This window comes from Entamoeba dispar, genomic scaffold (assembly GCF_000209125.1).
Source record: "Entamoeba dispar SAW760 scf_1105229464215 genomic scaffold, whole genome shotgun sequence".
Classification (NCBI taxonomy): Eukaryota; Evosea; order Mastigamoebida; family Endamoebidae; genus Entamoeba; species Entamoeba dispar.
This window is the reverse complement of record NW_001856081.1, coordinates 23568-41746: the sequence shown is the minus strand read 5'-3', so window position 1 is coordinate 41746 and position 18179 is coordinate 23568. Positions and strand designations below refer to the sequence as shown.

At 26.1% G+C, this 18179-nt stretch overlaps 12 protein-coding genes across 12 annotated transcripts, besides 25 other annotated features; 5 read left to right on the top strand and 7 right to left on the bottom strand.

Annotated features, from left to right (window-relative positions):
• Nucleotides 1-65: 65 nt before the first annotated feature.
• EDI_289660 (uncharacterized protein) lies at nt 66-1746 on the top strand (the record flags this gene model as incomplete). The annotated part of the gene is made up of 2 exons (XM_001741944.1): nt 66-1454; nt 1510-1746. The coding sequence occupies 2 exons, from the start codon at nt 66-68 to the stop codon at nt 1744-1746; spliced, it is 1626 nt and encodes a 541-aa protein (XP_001741996.1).
• Nucleotides 358-388: a sequence feature (AT_rich).
• A 320-nt stretch (nt 1747-2066) lies between the features above and the next one.
• Nucleotides 2067-2097: a sequence feature (AT_rich).
• A 584-nt stretch (nt 2098-2681) lies between these two features.
• Nucleotides 2682-3881, bottom strand: EDI_289650 (uncharacterized protein; the record flags this gene model as incomplete). Its single annotated transcript, XM_001741943.1, has 1 exon — nt 2682-3881. The coding sequence occupies one exon, from the start codon at nt 3879-3881 to the stop codon at nt 2682-2684; it is 1200 nt and encodes a 399-aa protein (XP_001741995.1).
• Nucleotides 3882-3957: 76 nt separating this feature from the next.
• Nucleotides 3958-4017: a sequence feature (AT_rich).
• Nucleotides 4018-4028: 11 nt separating this feature from the next.
• On the bottom strand, nt 4029-4835 carry EDI_289640 (uncharacterized protein; the record flags this gene model as incomplete). The annotated part of the gene is made up of 1 exon (XM_001741942.1): nt 4029-4835. The coding sequence occupies one exon, from the start codon at nt 4833-4835 to the stop codon at nt 4029-4031; it is 807 nt and encodes a 268-aa protein (XP_001741994.1).
• Nucleotides 4836-5105: 270 nt separating this feature from the next.
• Nucleotides 5106-5239: a sequence feature (AT_rich).
• Nucleotides 5240-5363: 124 nt separating this feature from the next.
• Nucleotides 5364-5487: a sequence feature (AT_rich).
• Nucleotides 5488-5495: 8 nt separating this feature from the next.
• Nucleotides 5496-6034: a repeat region.
• Nucleotides 5969-6483: a repeat region.
• Nucleotides 6484-6687: 204 nt separating this feature from the next.
• Nucleotides 6688-6744: a sequence feature (AT_rich).
• Nucleotides 6745-6782: 38 nt separating this feature from the next.
• Nucleotides 6783-6809: a microsatellite.
• A 61-nt stretch (nt 6810-6870) lies between these two features.
• Nucleotides 6871-6905: a sequence feature (AT_rich).
• A 44-nt stretch (nt 6906-6949) lies between these two features.
• Nucleotides 6950-6972: a sequence feature (AT_rich).
• A 90-nt stretch (nt 6973-7062) lies between these two features.
• Nucleotides 7063-7157: a sequence feature (AT_rich).
• A 51-nt stretch (nt 7158-7208) lies between these two features.
• Nucleotides 7209-7298: a microsatellite.
• A 36-nt stretch (nt 7299-7334) lies between these two features.
• Nucleotides 7335-7548: a sequence feature (AT_rich).
• Nucleotides 7549-7881: 333 nt separating this feature from the next.
• Nucleotides 7882-7917: a sequence feature (AT_rich).
• Nucleotides 7918-8010: 93 nt separating this feature from the next.
• Nucleotides 8011-8071: a sequence feature (AT_rich).
• Nucleotides 8072-8343: 272 nt separating this feature from the next.
• Nucleotides 8344-8920, top strand: EDI_289630 (uncharacterized protein; the record flags this gene model as incomplete). Its single annotated transcript, XM_001741941.1, has 2 exons — nt 8344-8637; nt 8687-8920. 2 exons carry the CDS (start codon nt 8344-8346, stop codon nt 8918-8920), a joined length of 528 nt encoding a protein of 175 aa, XP_001741993.1.
• Nucleotides 8921-9037: 117 nt separating this feature from the next.
• Nucleotides 9038-9140: a microsatellite.
• Nucleotides 9141-9162: 22 nt separating this feature from the next.
• Nucleotides 9163-9844, top strand: EDI_289620 (GTPase_rho, putative; the record flags this gene model as incomplete). Its single annotated transcript, XM_001741940.1, has 2 exons — nt 9163-9447; nt 9494-9844. The coding sequence occupies 2 exons, from the start codon at nt 9163-9165 to the stop codon at nt 9842-9844; spliced, it is 636 nt and encodes a 211-aa protein (XP_001741992.1).
• Nucleotides 9845-9999: 155 nt separating this feature from the next.
• EDI_289610 (charged multivesicular body protein 2A, putative) lies at nt 10000-10831 on the bottom strand (the record flags this gene model as incomplete). Its single annotated transcript, XM_001741939.1, has 2 exons — nt 10000-10358; nt 10447-10831. 2 exons carry the CDS (start codon nt 10829-10831, stop codon nt 10000-10002), a joined length of 744 nt encoding a protein of 247 aa, XP_001741991.1.
• A 193-nt stretch (nt 10832-11024) lies between these two features.
• Nucleotides 11025-11150: a sequence feature (AT_rich).
• Nucleotides 11151-11201: 51 nt separating this feature from the next.
• Nucleotides 11202-11357: a sequence feature (AT_rich).
• Nucleotides 11358-11551: 194 nt separating this feature from the next.
• Nucleotides 11552-12667, top strand: EDI_289600 (isopentenyl-diphosphate delta-isomerase, putative; the record flags this gene model as incomplete). Its single annotated transcript, XM_001741938.1, has 1 exon — nt 11552-12667. The coding sequence occupies one exon, from the start codon at nt 11552-11554 to the stop codon at nt 12665-12667; it is 1116 nt and encodes a 371-aa protein (XP_001741990.1).
• Nucleotides 12668-13793, bottom strand: EDI_289590 (mitogen-activated protein kinase, putative; the record flags this gene model as incomplete). The annotated part of the gene is made up of 3 exons (XM_001741937.1): nt 12668-13156; nt 13209-13304; nt 13356-13793. 3 exons carry the CDS (start codon nt 13791-13793, stop codon nt 12668-12670), a joined length of 1023 nt encoding a protein of 340 aa, XP_001741989.1.
• Nucleotides 13164-13203: a sequence feature (AT_rich).
• Nucleotides 13368-13396: a sequence feature (AT_rich).
• A 257-nt stretch (nt 13794-14050) lies between the features above and the next one.
• EDI_289580 (uncharacterized protein) lies at nt 14051-14620 on the top strand (the record flags this gene model as incomplete). Its single annotated transcript, XM_001741936.1, has 1 exon — nt 14051-14620. One exon carries the CDS (start codon nt 14051-14053, stop codon nt 14618-14620), a length of 570 nt encoding a protein of 189 aa, XP_001741988.1.
• Nucleotides 14618-14639: a sequence feature (AT_rich).
• EDI_289570 (rrm-containing protein, putative) lies at nt 14639-15135 on the bottom strand (the record flags this gene model as incomplete). The annotated part of the gene is made up of 2 exons (XM_001741935.1): nt 14639-14843; nt 14894-15135. The coding sequence occupies 2 exons, from the start codon at nt 15133-15135 to the stop codon at nt 14639-14641; spliced, it is 447 nt and encodes a 148-aa protein (XP_001741987.1).
• A 223-nt stretch (nt 15136-15358) lies between these two features.
• Nucleotides 15359-15428: a sequence feature (AT_rich).
• Nucleotides 15429-15437: 9 nt separating this feature from the next.
• Nucleotides 15438-16340, bottom strand: EDI_289560 (uncharacterized protein; the record flags this gene model as incomplete). Its single annotated transcript, XM_001741934.1, has 1 exon — nt 15438-16340. One exon carries the CDS (start codon nt 16338-16340, stop codon nt 15438-15440), a length of 903 nt encoding a protein of 300 aa, XP_001741986.1.
• Nucleotides 16341-16450: 110 nt separating this feature from the next.
• On the bottom strand, nt 16451-17845 carry EDI_289550 (uncharacterized protein; the record flags this gene model as incomplete). Its single annotated transcript, XM_001741933.1, has 1 exon — nt 16451-17845. The coding sequence occupies one exon, from the start codon at nt 17843-17845 to the stop codon at nt 16451-16453; it is 1395 nt and encodes a 464-aa protein (XP_001741985.1).
• Nucleotides 17222-17334: a microsatellite.
• Nucleotides 17846-18097: 252 nt separating the features above from the next.
• Nucleotides 18098-18141: a sequence feature (AT_rich).
• Nucleotides 18142-18179: the final 38 nt, after the last annotated feature.

Sequence of the window (18179 nt, the reverse complement as noted above, 5' to 3'; positions counted from 1 at the left end):
AAAATACTGTACTTACATCATTTCATAAAACTTCTCAATACCAAGGAAATCTTTGTGTAGTTTCTATGTCAGGGACAGAATTCTATACATGTAAAGAAGGGGTGTTAGAGTATCTTGGAATGGTTCCACAAGGAACTGAATGTAATGGGAAAACACTTACTTTTACAGACTGTTCAATGCAAGAAAATCAAGTTGTATTTTCTACAACAGATGGATCAGTTCTTTTCTTTGAATATTCAACATTAGATCAACAAGCAATTATTCCATTGATTCAAAATGCTATTGAATCAATTAAGTATACACAAAACAATGGTATGTTATATGTTATTGATACAAATGGTACTTTCTTTTCTATTGAAATTAATAAAACATTATTTAAAATAAAAAAGTGTTATGCTAAAGAAGATCTTCATTCATTTATTCCAATTTTTGATTCTAAAAGAATACAATTAATACCAACACTAAATGGATGTTTATTATTAATTAATGGTAATGTATTAGAGTACATTAAAGATATTCCATCATTATATCTTTACACTATTTCTGATGCTCAACATGCATGTTCAATTAATGGTAAAACATATGTTTGTACATTAAATGGATTATATGTATTTACTCAATGTGATAATGAATCAATTCAATCATTTAAATTAACTTCTCCAACACCTGCAATTAAAACATTAATACAACCACCTCAAGTTGTTATATTTACTTTAGATTCAGTTCATTTAACACAATTACCAGTAGTTCATTCTAGACAAACAATAAATGCTCACAAACAATTACCAATTAATTATAAATTATCAAGAATGTCACATGAATATACTTTAATCAACTTAGTTTTTGGATCAGGTAAATCTTTGTATGGTATTGATTCTAATGGAAATATTTTTTATTCTTCAAATATTAATCAACAAGAAACAACATTATTTGGTAAAATTAATGTTTATCAACCAGGGTATGCTCTTTCTTATATTTTACCAAATAATTTATATGGGGTTTTTGGTATGGGTGAAAGCCTTGAAGTTGCACACCTTGAAACACATCAACACGTTACTACTGCCTATCTTTCTTCTGATAAAAAACCTGATGAATGTATTACTTGTATTGATGGAAATAAACTTGACCAATCCATTTTTGCTGTTGGATTTTATAATGGAATGGTCGCTACTATTAATACAGAAAAAGTATTATTTAAAACATTGTATAGCCATTCTCATAGAGTTGTAACAATCAAATACATTGAAAATACAATTGCTTCATTAGATGAAGATGGAAATTTCATTATGGAAGATAATCAAGGTAAAATAGCTAATAGTCCTATTAGTTTTGATGTTTTTGGAATGACGTTATTAGTTGTAGAAACTAATTCAGTACAACTCATTAGTCTCAATGATTTAAGTGTTGTAGCATCATGGGAGATTAATTCCAATATTATTGATGCAAAGTTTTCAGTTTGTTTTATTTGAATTTCTCAAGATAAATAAGTGAAAATTTAATATTGTTTAGTGTGATGGTATGCATGTTGTTGTTGTTTCCAAAGAACGAATCGTTATTTTAAAAAGTAATGACTTGGGTGTCTTAAATTACATTTCAGTTAGTTCAATGTTATCTACTTTAAAATTAAACGCTGAAGTTCATTGCATGACAATCTCAAGAGAAGTGCCATGCCAATTTGCAATGTCTCTAACTGGAGGATATTATATTCTAATTGAACCAAAGAATTATAAAGAATGGAAGTATTAATTTATCAGTATATTTAATTCAAGTTAAGACTCTCTTCTTGATATTTTTAATGACACATCTCTTCTTACCTTAAAATTAAACTCACTTTAAACAAAAGATATATCAAAAAAAAAGGTTTTAAGTCATTAAAAAAACCTACCCTTACTAAAAACATTGACCAAATATCTTTAATAATTGGTTGTACTCTTTAATGATAGTTCAGGGACTTTAGTCAAAATTTAAAACAACCAAAAATTTAATTATAGTTTTTGTTATGACAAACCCATAATTTATTAATTCTGTCTTTGCCATCATCCAAAAATTCATTATAAATGATTCTCTTATATTATTTTTATAAAGAAATTTATAATACCAATAAAAAAGCTAAAATTCTAAAAACCCTTCTAAATCTATAATTTGAAAAATAAAGTATAGGTGTATAAAAATGAATTTAACCCCTAATAAATTATCAAGAATAGATAAGACATTTACCTATTTAATTCTGTTATAAAATAACTACCCAGAACATAACTATTATTCTTAGTGTTTACAAAAATGAAAAATACTTAACATATATATTATTGAAAATAAACACTGCCCTTCTCTTAAACAAAACAACAATAAAGTTATAATTTGTACTATAAAAAAATAACTTCATCATTTAAGAAACCATTTTGTGTTTCATAACTAGAGTTTTTGGTTTCGAAAAAACTTAGTACTATTATTTTTATATGTCTTATACAAAATTATCATAATTATTAACTTTTTAATGAAAAGCAAGGAGAGTCTACATTTGGTTATTGTTAATTTCGTATCATTATAGTATTGTTTCAATTTATAAAATAACTACAAATGGTTTTCTTATAAGACTTATTCATCAAAGAGTTAATGAAATCAATATATTGTGATGTTGTCTTATCAATCTTCTCAAAATAAAAACAAAATAAATTAAGTTGTTATTTTGAAACAACAATACAAACAATACCACCAATAAGAATCAAAGTTCCGATGGCAAAAAATAGAAAGTTTTTCCATCCTCTTATTTCTCCAAAGACTATGATTCCCCATAATGCAGACAAAAGACCAGGGCCGGCACAAATTAATGGATAAGATACAACATAAGGTAAGTTAGTATTAGCCACAAACCAACAAACTTGTGCAATAGCCCACATTATTCCGCTGACCATTCCTGGAAGTATTGTTTCCCTGTAAATGAAAGGCTTATTTCGAAACGTAATGATATAACAAATGAAATAAAATGTGGAAGACAAAAAAATCCCCAAGAAATGAGCCAACACATAGTTTATTCCTTCTGGTGAAGCAAGACCATTGTCTTGTAAATACTTTGCTGGGTCAAATGCAGAACCAAACAATATTCCTGAGGTAATAGCTAGTATTAACCCAACAATCATTTGTAACCATTTTGGCATTGCTTTTAATAATTTGAAGATTGGAGACTCTTCTTCTGAGACTACAATAATGGTACTCTTTTCTTCTTCGGGTTCTTGTTCAAATGCTTTGTCATTTAATTCTTTAATATCTTCTTCTGGGTGTTGAATTTCATCACTACTTCTACTTGAAGTAGAAGAACTTTTAGATGTTTCAGCTTTATTTTCTTTACTATTTGAGAGTTCAATTTCATTGTCCTTAGCTTCTTCTTCTACTTTTTTCAATGCCTCTCTTTCTACTTTAGTAGATGTCTTAATTAAAGCATAACAAGGAACACTACAAGCTGCCAATGCAGCACCAACACAATTAAGCCAGAAAATTTTTACATTGTCTTTATCAGAATTCAATCCAAACCATCCAAATGTCCCAGTTAACCATCCCATAACCATGTTTCCAACACCCCAAATGCCTGGGCCAAGTGAAAGCCCTATCAACTGAATCACTGGAACACAAAGTAAGTTACCAGTACACCAAATTAACCCTCCTAACATAGCAAATGGTTCAAAGTAAATTGTTCCTTTATTAATAACATTGTAGAACAGTAGAGAAAAAATCCCTACAATAAGAATCCCAATACTCATTACCCATTGGAAGAAAAACCCATCCCCTGTTGGAAATTTCTTCACTACAGTGAAGTTACTACCAAAACATAAAACAGCAACTATAACACAGACATATCCTAAGGCTTCATTCTGTTCATCAGCCATATTTTTCACAATCTTTTTTTTTCTCAAGAGAAACTTGTTCTTAAATGATTATATCTTTTCAATATAAAAAGATACGTTAATTATCAAAATTGAAAATAATTTAAAATCTTTTTAAAAATAAAAGAATAAAAAAAAAGAAGAAATGAATTAAAAGTCTTTGCCATAATCATATTCCATTGTTGGAATGACTGTTGCTAAGAATTTTAAGAAAATCATCAAATAAAGATCAACCCTTGGTGTTTTTCCATCAGCAATCATTTCATCAACACGTTTTTTCATAACTTGTGCATGTCTACAAGGGTGAATATAAATTTCTTTGATATCCAGGAATGGGTGTGTGTCTGTAGTAGCTGTTTGACCAGCGTGTGTGGCACTTAAATCTTCAAACATCTGATTCTCAGTAAGAGGTTTATGATCTTCATCATATCCGAGTAACCATACTTTAGGAGTTCTATCAAAATGTGAGTAAATAATTGAGATGTCATATGTCCTTGTTTTACCAACATCAACAGTTGCAACAGTATCATCAGCTTCTTCTGATAATTCATCTGCGTCAACAATATCATCAGCATCAACAATTTCATCGGAATCTTCTTCAAAAACTTCTTCTGGTTTTTCTTCTAATGGAACTTCAAATTCTTCTCCATCTACAATAAGAGTTTCAGTTTTAGTTGGAGGACCTCCTTGGGCTCTTGTTGCACATCTAATGTTTCGAGTAATTAAAAATTGCTTATCAGCAGGGAGATAGTCTACAGTTTTTTTACAATCTGAGGCTCCAACCCATTGCCATGTTCTGTATTTATTGACAAGGAAATCTCCTGCATTAACAAACTCTTCAGGAGTTAAAACACCTTTCTCAATGAATTGACTTTCTGTGAGTGTTGGTTTTACAAGATCAACTGATTTTGTATATGTCTCATAAGCCTTTCGTTTAAGTGTAGAAAGTACAGACATCTTTTATTTCGTTTTTAAGAGATTTTTAAGTTCCTTTTTTGTTTATTAAATTATGTTATTCTCTATAAATTATTTTTTAATGGTTTTTTATACTATTCTTCTATTTGCTTGTTTTTTGAAAATATAATGATGCTTATTTCTTTAATCGAATGAATAAGGACTTTTATAAACAGAAACACATAAAACAATTGATAAAAGAGACAGTGAGTAGTATATTTAAAATTGTTAATATGAATAATCTGATAGATATCAATTGTAGTATATGAAAAGAATAATTAAAAATAATATAATACTTAAAATAGTTTTTTATTTTTACTGAAATATCAAAACAAGTTTTAAAATATATATTGAGAATATATTACAAAGTAAATTAAAATGAATAGATATTAGAATTTTTATTATTTGACATAATTAAATAGGATAGAAAAGGTAATGAAAACACTCTAACTGATAATAAAACGAAAATAATAATGAAAACATATCAATTAATATATAAATAATGTGTAATTAATCTCTGTTCATTCTTACTATTTAATAATTTAAATAACATGTTGTTTATTATTATTTTAAATTTAATGAGTTAATCAAAAAAAAAAAATTAAAATGAGTTTATTTTTTTTCACAATTTTATTTATAAATAAATAAATTTAATCTCAAATGTTCATTTTTATTTCACTTTAATTAAAAGATAAATTAAATTCATTTTATTTAGATTACAATAATTTGTTAAATAGTGAACTTCTTTTCCACTAGCATATTTTCAAATTCTTTATATTCAAATGACTATTGAGTAAACGTCACCCTTTTTTAAAACCTTCTTTACCAAAATGAATACCACCATATCTAAATCCAAACAAACAATTTTTTTGATTAACTTAACAAACAAAATGAATACTGTAAATTTTTAGTATTAAATTTTATCATTTCATTCTTTCTTCCTTTTGGTTCTAATGAAACTAAAAATATATTTGGATCATTTATAAAACTACCAACTTTATCAATTTTCTCATTAACGTATCATCAAAAACTATTTCTAGATGTTTCTTCAATAATAATTACTACTTTCTGTATATTACTATTTCAACAAATATTGATTTAGTTTCATTCTGACTATCAATCTTTGAATCAAATATTATATTTCCTATTTTTCTTTTTGTCCATTCTTCTATGTAATAATTTTCAATTTTTTTAGTATATTCTGGAAATCTTAATATTTTATCTTTGATACTCATTTCTTCAGTTGAAATAGTTTTGTTTGTTAGTTCTTCTTTTGCTTTACCTAATACTTATTCATCATTCCAACGTTCTTCTATTATATCGTTCATTTTATTTTTCATTATCTATTTTATTGATGTTTCTTTTCATTTTTTATTATCAATCTTCTTCTAACTAATTATCAATCATATCAATTACTCATTTTTATCTTTTTGATAATAGCTTGTTCATTCATTTCTTCTTGTTTTTATTTCAAGTACTTCTTTTTTAATACTTCCTAAATAATAATAATAATATTTAGTAGCACCATCAATTGTTTGTTGAATACTTGGAATTGTTTCTATGATTTCTTTAATTAAATGATTATTCAACATTTCTTCCATATTTATTTAATTAATATAAGATCAAAATAAGATAATTAAATAATTAAATAAATATGTTTTGGATTATAAATAGTATATATAAAAATGAAAAAGACTCATTAGAAAGTTTAGAAGTCTTTAGAATTTAAAAATATACTTTTAGATGTTCATAGAGAATATTTGAACTCTTTTTTGTAATTTTTATTCTGTTACTTATTTATTTTTATTTCTATTGAAAAATAAAAAGTGTGTATTTAGTTTTAAACATATTCCAGTTATTTAAAATTAAATTAACTTTTTCATGGTAAATTTTTTAAAACAAAATTTATTTACTTTTATCTTCATCTTTTTTTTATAAAAGTTGAATGATTAAAAATAAAAATAAAAATAATAATAATAACTCTTAATATAATGATTTTAAACAGAATGATATTGTATACTATTCATAGTTATTGCAGTAATTTATTGTATTTTTTATAAAAAGAAAATAAAAGTGATGAAATTTAAGTTTTGTTCATACACTCTAACTAGTTAGTCATTTTATTAAAAATAAAAATAATGAGTATATATTACCTTCTTATATTGAATAATTATTTCATAATTATCATGACTTAATATCAATAAAAGTATTCATTATAATGAGTGATATCTAAAATTATTTAATAATTTAATTATAACAAAGCATAACCATTTTATGAAAACTTTAAATAAATATTTATATATTTAAATTTTATAAATATAAAATCACTAGTTATTAATATCTTTAGATTCTAAGATTCTAATTATACCTATTCTTATAAAATAAAAAAAATAAAACATTAATAAAACTACATACAAATAGAAAATACTAAGAAACAAAAGAAATGAAAAATATATTATAACATAATTAATTAATACGAGGCTAAAGGAAGAATATTGTATCATAAAATATTTTTAATTCAACTTAAATAACTTATATAATATGTAATAGAAAAATACAAGAAATTAATCAGTATTATTTCTTTTGTTATTTTTGAATTAAACTATTGAGATAATTTCAATATTAAATATAATTAATAAGAAATAACTATATATAAATGATATAATAAAATAATAATTATATGATCAATAAAAGAATTAAATTAATCAATTATAAAGCAATAAAATGGAAAAATACTTATAATTGCTTTATTACACGAACTAGATATGGTTTCTAAGAAGAAAGAAACGCTACTCCAAAACTACCAACTCAAAACTTAACAAATACAAATATATATCAAAGTACTACCTGAGAGAAGAGGTCACAATAAAAAAACAAACTGATAATACTAAGAACTAACAAAATAAAATCAATAAAGACAAAGAATAATAAAAAGAGAAGCTTTAATAAACACTATGAAAATAGGAACATTTAACAAGGGTACTAAAAGATTAGAATGAAATTTAAATAAAACTAATATTGCATTATGGATATGAGTATTGAATCTTAGAAAAAAAATAAATAAAATAGATAAGATAAATAAATTCCTGAGTAATAAAATAGGATGTGTATTTTATTCTTTTACTTCATATTATATTTACTACTAATAATATTTTATTGATTACACAACAAGTAATAGTTTATTATTATTTTTAATGATAATTCAATGAAAATTACAATTTTTATTTCTAATTTTATTTCTCATCAAAAATATTATAGTACAATAACAAAATAGAAATAATAGTTTTATTCTTACTTCAACGTATTTCTTTTCCTTCTATTTCTTCTTTACAAAAAAAGACTTAGAAAAATAGAACAAGCAAGCATTTTAGAACTCAAGTAAAAATCAAAATTGTTCTATTGTTTCTAATTTTTTTGAATCAGAGACAACAAGAATAAATGGTGATAATTAATGAACAAAACGTCTTATTTATCTACAAGGATTTTGAGATCTGAATTAAACAAAGAAAACATGGATATACCTGTTACTTTCTCAATTCATTATGTTACTTCATATGGAGAAGAATTATATATAGTTTTTAATGATGAGGTTGAACGGAAAATGACATGGAGTAATGGCCATATTTGGATAATTCAGTGTTGTGTTTTACCACGGCCAACTCGTTGGTGGTATGAAGTAAAACAAGGTAGTGTAGTTACAAGAACAGAAAAGGATTTAAATTCAAGACAATATACCTTTGAAAAAGAGAGATTTTATAATATAACTGATTCTTGGGATTGTGGTGCTTATGCAATGAAAATAAGTGTTTGTTAGTTACTTTGTTTAAGACTTTAGTTATAAACTTATTTCATAGAAATTTCCTAAATTAAAAAAATCAAACACCATCATTTTTACTCATCCTAGAGCAGTAACTCTTCCTTATTATAATAGGAGTCCTTTGGTTCGGTGTCGTACTCAAGAAAATAATGAATTAGACAATAACATTCCGAATTATAAAGGAGTTAGATTTAATTCTTTTGATGATACGATGATAGAAGAAACACAAATTTCTTCAAAAGAAGGATATGAGTCAGTTCATCATCAATGAGAATATTAATTGTATTTATTTTTACCAGAATATCTTTTTTGCCTTTTTCTAATTTTTTGGAAGTGATGAAAATAGAAAGAGAAGTATTGGTAATTACGTTATTATTTAAATATTATTAAAATAAGAAATAAAATAAAATTAAATAATAATTAAAAATAATAATGAAAAGAAAAATATATTAGTAAAGACAGTTAATAAAAAATAAAAATAAAAAAAAAAACTATGAACTTTGAAATGGTCAGATGTCTGTCAAATTAGTTGCTGTTGGTGATGGAGCAGTTGGTAAAACGTCTATGTTAATTTGTTATACAAAAAATGAATTTCCAGAAGAATATATTCCAACAGTATTTGACAATTATAGTACAACAGTTACTCTAGGAGATGAAGTTATTTCACTAGCTATTTGGGATACTGCAGGTCAAGAAGAGTATGAGAGTATTAGGCCATTATCATATCCTTCAACAGATGTATTTTTATTATGTTATAGTGTTGTTCAACAATCTTCATTAGATAATATAGCAGAGAAAGTTTTGTTTTTTCATTCAAAAAATAAATTCAGAACTAATTTTATAGTGGTTGCCTGAAGTTAAACATCACTGTCCTTCAAGTAGAGCATTAGTTGTTGGTTTAAAAACAGATTTACGGGATAGTGTTGAAGAAATAAAGAAATTAGAAGCCAAAAATCAAAAACCAATATTTCCTAATGATGTTCAAGAATTTATTAAAGAAAATAATATTGAATGTGATGGCTTTTGTGAGTGTTCTGCTAAAACACAAAAAGGATTGAAAGAGGTAATGATTCAAGCAGTAAAAGTTTGTGTTGGTAATGGTCATACCAAAACATCTACACCAACCCCAGATAAAGATAAATTAAAGAAAAAAAATAAAACTTCAAAAGAAGGAAAATGTTGTGTTTTATTGTAGAGAAATAAAATGGTTCCGAAATCAAGCATATTCTTTTCTCTGAATATCATTTCACATTAATACACTGTTGTTTCTGTTAATTTATGAAGTTTCTTTTTTATTGGATTTTTATTAATTCAAATAATAACTGAGAAATTCAAAGAATTTCTTTTAAATTAAAGATTAGCTATTCTTGAAACAATGTCATCATCATCATCACCATCCTCTTCTCCTTCATTAAATGCTTTAGGAACTCGAGATCCTGGAACATCTAAGTCTTCTGGTTGTTCATTACTTCCTTTCTTTGTTTTAACTCCACCTTCCATTTGAACTTGTCTTCTTTCTTTAAGTCTAGTATTTCTTTGACGAGTTTCTGGAACTGGTTTAAGACCGTTTTCAACATCCAATCCAATTTCAGTTAATACTTTATCAACTTCAAGTTCTGTTTCTTCTTCAATATCATCTCCTTCATATCCTTCATTTACCATATCACTGACCATTGTATTCTTAATTCCTAATTCAGCATTTTGTTTTTCTATGAGAATTAATATTAGTTATTGTGGATAATAACTTACAGTATTACATGAATTAATATATTTACTATGAATTGGAAAGAAACAAACCAAAATCATTCATAACTTTTTGCATTGCTGGTAATTTAGTTGCTTCATTTACTTTTCTCATTGCATTAGTTACACCATTCATTGCTTCTGTTACAGCAACCATTGAACTCATTTCTGTTAGTTTCATTTTAGTAGAGTTTAATTGTGCAATAACAACTTGAAGTTTATCGATTTGTTTTTTAGTTTTAACTAAGTCAGCGGCCATTACTTTTACAGTATTAGTTCTTCCTAATCGAGCCATTTTTCTAATTTCATTTGTTAATCTTACTTCTTCACGTTCTAATCTTTTAGATTCTCTTGTAATTTCTCTAATAGATTTAGAAATATTTAGTTTTTGTTCTCGGACTATTTCTTGAGGTGTTTTCTTATGAAATAACTTTGACATAAACTACTATAATTTTAAGTTCTTTTTTCTTATAAAAATTTAGGATATAATTGTCATTTCCCAAGTAATAAATAATATTTTATTCTTTCATACTTTTTATTTAAACTCTAGTCTGAATGAAAGTACATACCCAAAGAATATTATGGTATAGATCTGAGTATGGGTTAAACACAAAGCTTCTAATGAATGTAAGTATATATTAATAATTTTTTATTTTTATTTATATGTATGTTCTAGTTTATTTTAAAGATATTAATATTAAATTCAATATCATTTATTTTATCTATTTGTTTAATATTATCTTTATTAATCTTTAATAGTATGTTACTTATATTTGATATCATTCTATCCAACCATTTTATGATACTTCATTATTTAAATACTAAAGAATTTAGAATATTTATAAAAATGATTCAAAATATTTATTTTATTGATTTTTATCAATAAAATATATTTAATTTTTTTTTACATATTTCATAACTAGAGAAATTAAAGTTTAATTTAATTTTAATATAATATTAAAAAAGGACTTTTTAAATTTAATAAAGCGTTTTTAAATTAAATAAGAAGTTCTAGTTGCTTATGACATCAATTCCATCTACAATTCATTTTAATACTGTAAATGACTCATAAATATTAGTAAATAAGATAAAGAATAATAGGAGAGAACCATCATTATTTCTTCTATAAATTTAAAAATGATGTTAAACAAAGGATTAAATGTTTTTTCTTCAAACTAAAAAATACACAAACAACATCATGTTTTTAACTCCAAGTAGAAAACTAGATCATTTAAAATTTTGTCGTAACAACGATACTCAAAGCCACCAAAGTACCCATTTGGAAGACGTAATTCTTGAAAAAACATGTTTTCCAAAACAAAGCTTAAGTTCAATTCAAACTCAAACTAACTTTTTTAATAAAGAATTAAGTATTCCACTCATTATTGGGGCAATGACTGGTGGAAGTAATGATGTTAAATTAGTTAATAAAACGTTAGCAATTGCAGCAAATGAAACAAATGTGGCTATTGGAGTTGGGTCACAAAGATCTGGGTTAGAAAGTCATGATGAAGAATTACTTGAAAGTTATAGAGTTGTAAGAGAATGTGCGCCAAACGCTTTTATTATTGGAAATATAGGGTCAGTTCAATTAACAGAATATGGAGAGGTATTAGATGATTTAATATCTATGATCAAAGGTAATGCCATTGCAGTCCATTTAAATTGGGAACAAGAGTTAGTTCAAACAGAAGGAGACAGAAGTGGCACTGACGTCCCTCGTTTAAAAGAAATTATTTCAAAATGGAATGGTACCGTTATTGGTAAACAAGTTGGTCATGGAATGATGAAAAAAGATGTAATGATTTGTCAAGAATTAGGTATGAAGGCAGTGGATATTGCTGGAATAGGAGGTACATCTTTTGCTGGTGTTGAATGTCTGCGTGCCCAAGAGAAGAAACAGTATCAACAAAATCGACTTGGTCAGTTATTATGGGATTTTGGTGTTCCTACTGCAATGAGTATTTGGGAGGCATCTCAGTGTTCACTTCCTATTATTGCTAGTGGTGGTATTCGTAATGGGTTTGATATTGTTAAGTCAATGACATTAGGTGCGTCATTAGCCTCAATAACAAAACCATTTGTTTCTTTGTATTCAGAAGGAAGTGAAGCATGTGTAAAGTATATTAACTCGATAAAAAATGAAATACAATCATTATTATTCCTTTGTGGATGTCCAAGTGTCAATGAAGCACACTCAATTCCAAAAATTATTACTGGAGAATTATATCATTGGATGAAACAACGCAATAAAATGATTACAAACAATATTTAATTACATTTCGTTTTTTATTAATTGAACGATTTCGTCATAAGTCTCGTTTCCTTTTACAAATTCAAATTCATTACTTTCTTTTTCACCTAATGGTTGTTTAAACATAGCAACTGATTGGTGTTGTAGAATTTCAATTGCTGTAATTCTTTTTAATGGATCTATTTGTAACATATCATAAATTAATTCTTGTGAAGAAGAATCAATTTTTAATGTCCTAAAGAAATATGGTAAAATAGTCTTGGTTTCTTTTAATCCATATGACTCATTTACTTCCTCATTGTTATTAAATTTAATTATTTCGTCTGGTTTAATTAACGATAAAATTGATTTTTTAATAGAATTTACAGAATGACCTTTAAATGGTGGTGCTCGTAAAATCATTTGTATATAAACACAACCCAACTGCCAAATATCGATAGTAGTAGTTTCTTCAACTCCTTCATAAAAATATTCTGGAGGCATATAAATTTTAGTACATACACTTTGAATCTATCACATTATTTACTTTAATATTTATATTAGAATTTAAAAAAAAACAAACTGTTGGATATGACTCTTTTTGGTTTAAACATTTACATGATCCAAAATCACACAATTTTATTTTAAATCTATCATTGATTAGTATATTGCTTGGTTTCTACTTCGTTAATTCTATCTAAAGAATTAGAAATAAATATAGTGAACAAACAACATCTCGATGAATAAAATTATTAATATGTAAATAATATAGTGAAGAAGCCAATTGTGAAATGATATATTTCATTTGGGTTGATGCAGTAATCCTTCCTGATTTGATACTCTCTGATAAATTTCTTGGGAATAGTTCATAGATTAGAAAAACAGTATTAACAGATTCAATTTGAGCATAAAGATATTCTTCTAAGTGAATAATATTTTCATGATTTAAATATTTTAAGAGTCTAATTTCTTGTAATACTCTTAGACCATTTATTCTTGACTCCCCAATTTCAATTTTTTTACACGCTAGCAATTGTCCTGATTTTTTATGTAAAATAGAATAAACTATACCTTCTGAACCTTTGTCAATAAGTCCTTGTAAAACATATCTTTGAGTGAGGGGATCCTCATATGAATTATTTTTTATTTGTGTTGTACGGCTATTCATTATAATAATCCTAGTTGTTTTATTATTAAGTTCTTTTGTCTTTTCGTTTCACCAAAAGAGTAGAGGTAGAGATGATAACTACAACAAAATAATTCTGAAACGATTTTTTCTAAGGACAAATCTATTTTTATTTGTTGTGAAGTTTTATTTTCTCAAATTCCTTATAGTTAAAATTTATATAGTTATTTCTGTTTTATGATTTGTTTTGGAACTTATCATTTTTGTATCTTGTCAATCTCTGAGATTGTCATTTTAGTATGCAATGTCCTGTTCAAGTCAATTTTAATAAATGCATTGGCTGTTTGCAATGCGTTAGAATATGTCCTACAAAGGTATTAACAAGTACTCATATGAAATCAACAGTATCTTTTCCTGAACGTTGTGTTAGTTGTGGTTGTTGTACATCAGTTTGCCCTGTTGGTGCAATTATTTTTAATGGTATTTCTCCACAAAAGATTGATATAGAATCTTTTGGTAATGTTATTCCTGTGTTGAAGAACACTGAGGGAAAAATAAATAGTGACGATGAAGAAGTACCTAAGAAATTAATATCACAAATGATAGAGAAAGCCAAATATTCTATTCAATCTAATAACTACAGAAAATTAGAATTTAAAGTTCTTACTGATTTTGATCCTAAATATCATCAATTAGTATGTACTATAGGAACAGAAAAAACCTATGACGATGACGTTAAATTTTTGTCGACACTATCACTGATATTAATTCAGAATAATATCCATTATGAATGGACAGAATTTACAGACCCAACTCAAAATATTACTTGTGCCTTAGCAATTGGGAGACCTAAACTTCAACATAACTAATTTATTTTTAATTATTAATCATTTAGGTAGCTTCGGTATTTTTCCATCTTTAGTTGAAGGTTTTTCAGAACGTTTTTCCCATTTACCTTTACTTAATTTACAAGGACGTGTTCCAATATATTTTCCATTTAACTCTCTTAATGCAAGAAGATATTCATTTGGATCAGAAAAACTAACAAATCCATACCCTTTACTTTTATTTGTGTGTGGGTTTACAACTACTCTAAATAAGCATTAATATATTATTTTAATAGGTATTATGTAATAACAAACTTTACTTTTTGAACTGATGGATATTTAGAAAAAAATATTTTAAGCATTGTGTCGTCAACTTCTTTTCCTAAATTTCCTACAAACATACGAAAGTCATTTATTGGCCAGTCAGCCATTGACTCATCTACCCATCTTTTTCCATCAACATTTCTCAAAGTAATACTTTGTTTTTTTTTGCCATCGTTTCGTGTTGTATTTAACCTTAAAGGGTTAGTATTTGTTTGATACAAATCAGCACACATAATATAAACCTTTTCTTTTTTCGTTTTTAAGTTTCTTCTTCACTCTATTTTCATTTTTTTAACTTAAACTTATTTAAAAACTTTCGAATTTCATTTATTGTAACGACACAATGAAAGTCCTATGAATTAAACTGTTCTATTACAAAACATAAAAACTTCCTTTTGTGCATTAAACTTCTTCATATTCATTTAAAAGAAAGAATAATAATATCCTTTATTGTAGATTAATACAAATATTTGTTTATTATAAAAATATAAATAATTAATACTTAAAAAAATAAATATTAAATAATCTATGCAATTCATTCATAAATTAGATGAATTTTGTTTTGTTCAAATAACTGATCAAAAACAGTTGGAACAGATTCTATAATATCACTTGTTATAACCCCTCTATGTTTTTCTTTGAACACAAACGAACTACACTCTTTAACTAAAGCTGATGCTGCAACTGAACAACAAATTAGATCTCCATCTTGAAAATCTTGATTTAATTTACTCCATGCAGCAAAGGTAGCAAGACTTCCACTTAGTACATCACCTTGTCCTCCACAACGTCGTGGAGACCCTGTGTGTTTAACGTGAACAGTATAACTTCCATTTGAAATTATATCTACTTGACCTTTTTGAAGAATAGTAACTCCCCCAAGCATTACAGCTACTTTGTTACATGGTGTATTATAAGAAACTTTTAGTGCATCACAAAGTCTTCTATATTCCATAACATTTGGAGTTAATATAACATTCTTTTTTCCTTTAATTAAATCGAGATGACTGTTTATTAAGAATAATCCATCTGCATCAAGAATAACTATGATGTTTTTAGTTACCGCTTGTTTTAAGATGGAAAGAGTTGCTTCCATTACAGACTCATCTCTTCCTAATCCAGGACCAACAACCAAAGCTTGTAGTGGGTCTAACCATTTCAATACTTCATTTGTATCATAATCCTCTTTAAAGAAGGGATGTACTATTAACTCTGGGGAGTATGACTTAATAGCCATAGCAGCGTCTTGATGGCAGAAAATGTGTGCAAGATCACATCCAACTCTTAAAGCAGTTATACCACTAAAATAAGGTGCTCCTGTATATTCTACACTTCCACCAATAATAGCAATTTTACCACACCCCCCTTTGTGAGAGTCGAATGTTAATGGAGGGATTATAGATTTTAATCTAGCTTCAATAGATAATTGACCTCCCATGATGTTTAATAATGAATATTTTTAAGATTTTCTTTAATTCTTTGAGAATAACTTGTTAATACTTCAACTATATAAAAAGAATTTTAAATGAATTAATACATATTTACTATTCAATTATCTAATGTTGTCATAGTAATAATTATATCAACGGTTAAAGAAATAATTGCTAACATATAAGACCAAAATAATATTGTTGAAGTCGAATTTGTTCCATTTGGATAACAAACATTAACTACAACGAGACTGTTTAATGCAGGAGGTGCAAATGATTCAATTTGGAGAACAAAATACATTACTTTGTTAGATGGCAATATTTCATATTTATACAATAAATAAGTTGCGACCCAACAAATTGTTGGTGTTATAACCATTCTAGCGATAATACCAATCATTATTTTCCATGTTGAAATAGTACCACCTCGTGGACCATTTGAAAGTGCTCCTCCAAGAAGGAACAATGCACAAAAAACAGTACAACTACCTAAATAGGAAATACATCTTCCAATGATACTCCAATTACCAGAAACAAGTAAAGGATCTCTAACTGGTTTGATTAACATAAAAATAACACCAAGGATTGCAGCCATTGTTGGAATAGAAAATAAATTTTTAATTGAAAATCTAATAATTTCTGGTAATTTCATCCATATTTTAATAAACGGTTGAGATATATAATAACCAATTTTCTTTAGTAATTTGTAACAATTAATAAAAGGTTGTGTAAATGATGAACATCGTTGTTTAGATTTTTGTTTTGTTGAATAATTATCATCAAGTGAATTTCTTCTTTCACTATTACTAATAGTAGCACCATTAGTCTCATGGACATGTTCGTTACTAACAGACATTGAATTATCAATGTTATTTGGTTGTGATTGATGATTTTCATTATTATTATTATTTTCTTGAAATATATTTTCATTTTTTAATTCATTATCATCTTTTTCAACTTTAATTTCTTTCATTTCTATTTCCTTTTGTTGTAATTTTTGTTCATCACGAACATTAAAGTTAATATAATTATACCCAAGAACAAAGAATGTTATCATAAATGTCAATTGATATGTACAAATATAACTAAAAGCTATATTTTTTGCATCATTTCCTAATTCATCAGTTTCATTAGTTAATGCCTCTACAATCGCCATAGGAATATACATGACATTAGCAAACCCAAGTGTGAAAGAAAAAACTCTATTATCTAATGTTGAAATTCTAAGTATAAATCCAATTATTAAGGGTATAAAAAATTGTAATATCCCATGAATTAAACATGCAACTGGTAATATCCATAATTCTTTTAATTCTTTAATTTCATCAATTGCTGTTGCTGTTTGATAAAATACAATCGCAGGCATAAAATAAGTAAAAATTAATTTAGACCAACCTCCTCTCATTCTTTCATCAAATCCAGAACACCTTGATGCAATAAAACCCATCAATGCAATAAATACTAACTTAATAATAGAGTATATTGAACATTTAATTAATGTAGTAATTTCCATGTTCTCCTAATAATAATTAATAGTAAGCTTTCTTTTGGGCTCTTTATTACAAAAAACCCTATTTCTTTTGCCAACAATTCCATTGATTGTTTTATTTAAATAACTCCTTTTTTCTATTATCTTTTATTCATTCTTTTTGCTTATGTTCTATTTCTTGATGATAATTTTTGTTATATATACAAATTCATAATATTGTAATTCTTTATTATTCTAAGTTCTATTTTTATTTTGATGAAGTTTCACAAAATGTAGAATTAATTATTTTTGGTAAAAAAGTTATTAATTAAAAAAATTTTGACTCATTATGAACTTAAAAATATAATATATGGAAAAA